At 40.0% G+C, this 6,156-nt stretch overlaps 1 protein-coding gene across 1 annotated transcript in view; it reads left to right on the top strand.

The window, feature by feature from the left end:
- LOC111967583 (NLR family CARD domain-containing protein 3-like) overlaps positions 1 to 565 on the top strand; it is a 21,113-nt gene extending 20,548 nt beyond the window's left edge. The window contains exon 9 of the mRNA XM_070441751.1: positions 475 to 565. Within this exon, the coding sequence (XP_070297852.1) occupies positions 475 to 484 (10 nt within the window). The 3' untranslated portion in view covers positions 485 to 565. The remainder of the gene's footprint in view (positions 1 to 474) is intronic.
- The last annotated feature ends 5,591 nt before the right edge of the window (positions 566 to 6,156 follow it).

Raw genomic sequence — 6,156 nt, 5'->3', positions numbered from 1 at the left:
ACACAATGAAACCTGGGCTTAGAAAATGTGAGTGTTGACTGCTGTGAAGAATATAAATAAGAATAATTCTTAATTCAAGTCAAAGTCAAAGACCACCATCATTACTTACTTGGTCATATTAAATATAAGCTGTAGTTCTACAGAAGCAGAAATCAGGGACACCAAAGTTTACAAAGTGTTGCTTTGACAATGTGTGTGTCGTGTTCGTGTTACATTAGAAATGTGTGTGTGTGTGTTCAGGATGTGTGTGTGTGTGTTCATGATGCGTACAGGTGTTTGTGTGTAATTAATGGAATAAGTGTGTTTTATATTACCATACAGGATAACATATGATCATTCAACAAGTCTCAAGTTACCTTAACTTCTCCTTTTGATACCTGAATCATCTACATTAAATTAATTAGTGAAAAGTGAGTTAACATTCTAATGTGAATGATGATGATTCTTAATATTGTGTCTGGTTTCATCCATCAGATGCCTGTGATCTCACACTGGACCCAAACACAGTAAACATACACCTCTCTCTGTCTGAGGAGAACAGAAAGGTGACATGTAGGAGAGAGGAGCAGCCGTATCCTGATCACCCAGAGAGATTTGAGGATGATGAACAGGTGTTGTGTAGAGAGGGTCTGACTGGACGCTGTTACTGGGAGGTAGAGAGGAGTGGGAGATGGGCTGATATAGGAGTGACATATAAAGGAATCAGCAGGAGAGGAAGGGTTAATGACTGTGTGATTGGATGCAATGACAAGTCCTGGAGTCTGTTCTGCTCTGACAACAGTTACACAGCCAGGCACAATAATAATCTCACTACCATAGATGTCCCGTCCTCCAGATCCCACAGAGTAGGAGTGTATCTGGACTGGCCAGCTGGCACTCTGTCCTTCTACAGAGTCTCCTCTGACACACTGACCCACCGTTACACATTCCACACCACATTCACTGAGCCCCTCTATCCAGGGTTTAGTGTTTGTGATGACTCCTTAGTGTCCCTGTGTCAAGTGGTCCCTGTGTCAAACACAACATGATGTTTCACTCTAACCATGTGTTTTATGTTTGATCAGAATATGATGTTTAAATACGTGGAATAACACACCAGTTTGGACCAGTTTATTCCTGTAAATAATAACCATGGTAACTCTGTGTCTGTCTCTTTCCGTGATCCTGAACCCTGGGAGAACGGTTCAGATGCACACACACACACACATACACACATATACACACACACACACACACACACACACTGGACACACACACCGGATACACACACACAAACACACACCAGTTTGGGCCAGTTTATTTCTGTAAATACACTGAACAAAAATATAAAGGCAACATGTAAAGTGTTGGTCCCATGTTTCATGAGCTGAAATAAAAGATCCCAGAAATGTTCCATATGCACAAAAAGCTTATAAGTTTTACATCCCTGTTAGTGAGCATTTCTCCTTTGCCAAGATAATCTATCCACCTGACAGGTGTGACATTTCAAGAAGCTGATTAAACAGCATGATCATTACACAGGTACACCTTGTGCTGGGGACAATAAAAGGCCACTCTAAAATGTGCAGTTTTGTCACATAACACAATGCAAGAGATGTTTCAAGTTGAGGGAGCATGCAATTGGCATGCTGACTGCAGGAATGTCCAACAGAGCTGTTGCTAGAGAATTGAATATTCCCAGTCCTGTGAAATCCATAGATTAGGGCCAAATGAATTTATTTTAATTGACTGATTTCCTCATATGAACTGTAACTAATGTAAAATCTTAGAAATTGTTGCATTTATATTTTAGTTCAGTATAATAAAAAAGAGCAGTTCTAAATGTTTTATGTTTGATATGATGTTAGTAGAATATTAAACATGAGCTGGCGCACACCCAGAAAAATGATTTTGTGTGGAGGTGCTGACTAACGGCGAATAAACTATGAACTTTCAAAATAAAGAGAGTCGCACACTCCATATATAAACTCGTAGTCATTTAACACTGCCTTGCCGAAACGGTGGTGATTTACCCAATAAATGACTGGGAGTTTATATATGGAGTGTGCGACTCTTTATTTTTAAAGTCTATAGTTTATTCGCCGTTAGTCAGCACGTTATTTTTATAGCTCATAATTTATTCGCTCTGTGTGACTCTCTTTATTGATCATGCTTGATCGTTAGCTATGACTACCTATATCATTCCCATCTCTTCGCCCACTTCTCCAACATTGTTAGCAACACTAAGCTCAACTATTCGTCCATCCTTTCCACTAAATTTATCAACAGAAACGTCATTCCCTCCCCTTCCTTCAATACGATGGGTTTAGTAACATTAAGTCATTTCCACTCCTTTCACTAAATGTTTTAGTTAACTATCTTCAATTGTTTAGTTTCTCCTTTCTCGTCTTTTTTTCAACTCTAAATTGTTTTCAGGTGAAACACTCGCAAGTCATCTCCAACACTCTTCACTTAACATATGTACCTAGTAGCCAGCAAGTGCATTCCATCCTTTCTCATTTAACTTGCTTTAGTTATACACTAAGTCATTCCATCCGTTTCATCTTCAACCTCGTTAGTACGGCACTAGTAGTTCATTCCATCCTTTCATACATCTAAATTGTGTATACTATTAGGTCATTCCATCCTTATCCCACTATTGTTAAGTTATCATTAAGTCATTCTTATCCTTTCCTTAAAATGGTTAGTAAACACTAAAGTCTTTCTCATTTCCTTTCACTAAATTGTAGTAAACCTAGACTTCCCATCTTTCACTAAATGTTAGTAACATTATAGTCATTCTCATCCCTATTCACATAAATTTTAGTAAACATTAAGTCATCCATCCTTTCACTAAATAGTTAGGTTAGCACTAAGTTCATTCCATCCCTCTTCACTAAAGCTTCCGAAAGTAACTTTTTATTGACGATGCCGCATGTTCCCATTGGTCTCTGGATTTTGATGAAGAGGGAAATCCCATACAAGCCTTCTGGACAGGACTTTGCTTTTATGGCAGCTGTCTGTTTGGGGTTCTCAGGTCTGAGCCAATGACAGGAATGGTCTCTGTGGTCTGTTCCAGCGCTTATGCCATGTTACTGTCTGTCTAGTGTTTCACCCTGACCTCCTCACACCGTCTCACTGTCCATGTCGGCTTTCAGGCTCCCACCTCTACTTCACTGTGTTATAATGGACCTCATGCTTGTTATGTCACCTCTGTAACCAGTTATCAAACATACTGACCTTTCTGATTCTGTCCCATGGCCCTACTTTCTATAACTTAACATTTAAATTCCTCTATGAGTTTTGTTTTGTGTCCATTTACTTATGTATTTGTTGTGTATTGGAGTTGTGCCTCAGAATATCATGTGTGTGTTGACATGATCACATTCCAGATAAATGATTCCTGTCTCCTGTCTRATTATTTAATTGTTATACAGACGTGGTTATGAAACCCACGGGAGTTATATGCTGACTGTGTGTGTGTGAGTTCACGTGTATCGCTCAATAACTGTCTGTTCTGCTTACCGCTACAGTGTGGAATATGGTGGAGAGTACACAATCAAATCAAGTTTATATAGCCCTTCGTACATCAGCTAATATCTCGAAGTGCTGTACAGAAACCCAGCCTAAAACCCGAAACAGCAAGCAATGCAGGTGTAGAAGCACGGATGAAACCTGAGCTTAGAAAAAGTGTGTTGACTGCTGTGAAGAATATGACTAAGAATAAGTCTTAATTCAAGCTAAGTCAAAGTCAAAGACCACCGTCACAACTTACTTGGTCATATTAAATATAAGCTGTAGTTCTACAGAAGCAGAAATCAGGGACACCAGAGTTTAGAAAGTGTTGCTTTGACAATGTGTGTGTTCGCCTGTGTGTGTGTTTAATTAATAGGAATACATGTGTTTTATATTACCGTAGAGTACAACATATGATCATTCAAGTTACCTTAACTTCTCCTTTTGATACTTAAAAACATCTACAGTGACAAGAAAAAATATGTGAAACCTTTGCAATTACCTGGACTTCTGCATAAATTGGTCATCAAATTTGATCTGATCTTCATCTATGTTACGGCTGTCGTCTTCCTCCTCCTCCTCGGACGAGGAGAGGAGAGAAGGATCGGTGGACCAATACGCAGCGAGGTAATTAGACATAAATGATATTTATTGAAACACGAAGACGAAATACGAAAACACTTGGAAATTACAAAATAACAAACACGACGTAGACAGACCTGAACATGGAACTTACATAACTACACGCAGAACTCACGAACAGGAACAGACTACATCAAACGAACGAACAGCCAAGACAGTCCCGTGTGGTGCACATACACAGACACAGACACGAAAGACACAGGAGACAATCACCCACAAACAAACATTGAGAACAACCTACCTTAATATGACTCTCAATCAGAGGAAATGCCAAACACCTGCCTCTAATTGAGAGCCATACCAGGCAACCCTTTAACCCAACATAGAAACACAACACATAGAAATGCCCACCCCGCTCACGCCCTGACCAATAAACACATACAAAACAAGAGAAAACAGGTCAGGAACGTGACAATCTAAGTCACAACAATAGACAATCTGCTTAAACTAATAACACACAAACAATTTTATGTTTTCATGTCTTTATTGAACACACCGTGTAAACATTCACAGTGCAGGGTGGGAAAAGTAAATGGATTTAATAACTGGTTGACCCTCCTTTGGCAGCAATAACCTCAACCAAACATTTTCTGTTGTTATGGATCAGACCCGCACAACTGTCAGGAGGAATTTTGGACCATTCCTCTTTACAAAACTGTTTCAGTTCAGCAATATTCTTGGGATGTCTGGTGTGAACTGCTCTCTTGAGGTCATGCCACAGCACCTCAATCGGGTTGAGGTCAGGACTCTGACTGGGCCGCTCCAGGAGGCGTATTTTCTTCTGTTGAAGCCATTCTGTTGTTGATTTACTTCTGTGTTTGGGGTCATTGTCCTGTTGCATCACCCAACTTCTGTTGAGCTTCAATTGGCGGACAGATAGCCTTACATTCTCTTGCAAAATATCTTGATAAACTTAGGAATTCATTTTTCTGTTGATGAAAGCAAGCTGTCCAGGCCCTGAGGCAGCAAAGCAGCCCCAAACCATGATACTCCCTCCACCATACTTTACAGTTTGGATGAGGTTTTGATGTTGGTGTGCTGTGCCTTTTTTTATCCACACATAGTGTTGTGTGTTCCTTCCAAACAACAATTTTTGTTTAATTTGTCCACAGAATATGCTGTGGAACATCCAGGTGCTCTTTTGCAAACTTCAGACGTGCAGCGATGTTTGTTTTGGACAGCAATGGCTTCTTCCGTGGTGTCCTCCCATGAACACTATTCTTGTTTAGTGTTTTACAGATCATTGACTCATCAACAGAGATGTTAGCATGTTCCAGAGATTTCTGTAAGTCTTTACCTGACACTGTAGGATTCGTCTTACCCTCCTTGAGCATTCTGCTGGACGGCCACTCCTAGGGAGAGTAGCAACAGTGCTGAACTTTCTCCATTTTTAGAACATTTTTCAAGGCTTTTAGAGATACTTTTGTAACCCTTTCTAGCTTTATGCAAGTCAACAATTCTTAATCTTAGGTCTTCTGAGATCTCATTTGTTTGAGGCATGGTTCACATCAGGCAATGCTTCCTGTGAATAGCAAACTCACATTTTGTGAGTGTTTGTTATAGGGCAGGCCAGCTCTAACCATCATCTCCAATCTCGTCTCATTGATTGGACTCCAGGTTAGCTGACTCCTGACTCCAATTAGCTTTTGGAGAAGTCATTAGCCTAGGGGGTTCACATACTTTTTCCAACCTGTGAATGTTTAAATGATGTATTCAATATAGACAAGAAACATACAATAATTAGTGTGTTATTAGTTTAAGCACACTGTGTATGTGTGTGTGTGTGTGTTATTAGTTTAAGCACACTGTGTATGTCTGTTGTTGTGACTTAGATGAAGATCAGATCCAGGTCATTCCAAATGAATTAGTGAAAAGTGAGTTAACATTCTAATGTGAATGATGATTTCTAATACTGTGTCTGGTTTCAACCATCAGATGCCTGTGATCTCACACTGGACCCAAACACAGTAGAGAGGGTGGAGTGGAGTGGGAGAGGGGCTGGTATAGGCGTGGCATATA

The sequence above is a fragment of the Salvelinus sp. IW2-2015 genome, unplaced genomic scaffold, assembly GCF_002910315.2.
Source record: "Salvelinus sp. IW2-2015 unplaced genomic scaffold, ASM291031v2 Un_scaffold4703, whole genome shotgun sequence".
Taxonomy (NCBI): Eukaryota; Metazoa; Chordata; class Actinopteri; order Salmoniformes; family Salmonidae; genus Salvelinus; species Salvelinus sp. IW2-2015.
The sequence above is the reverse complement of the archived record's forward strand: the minus strand, read 5'-3'. Positions and strand labels throughout refer to the sequence as shown.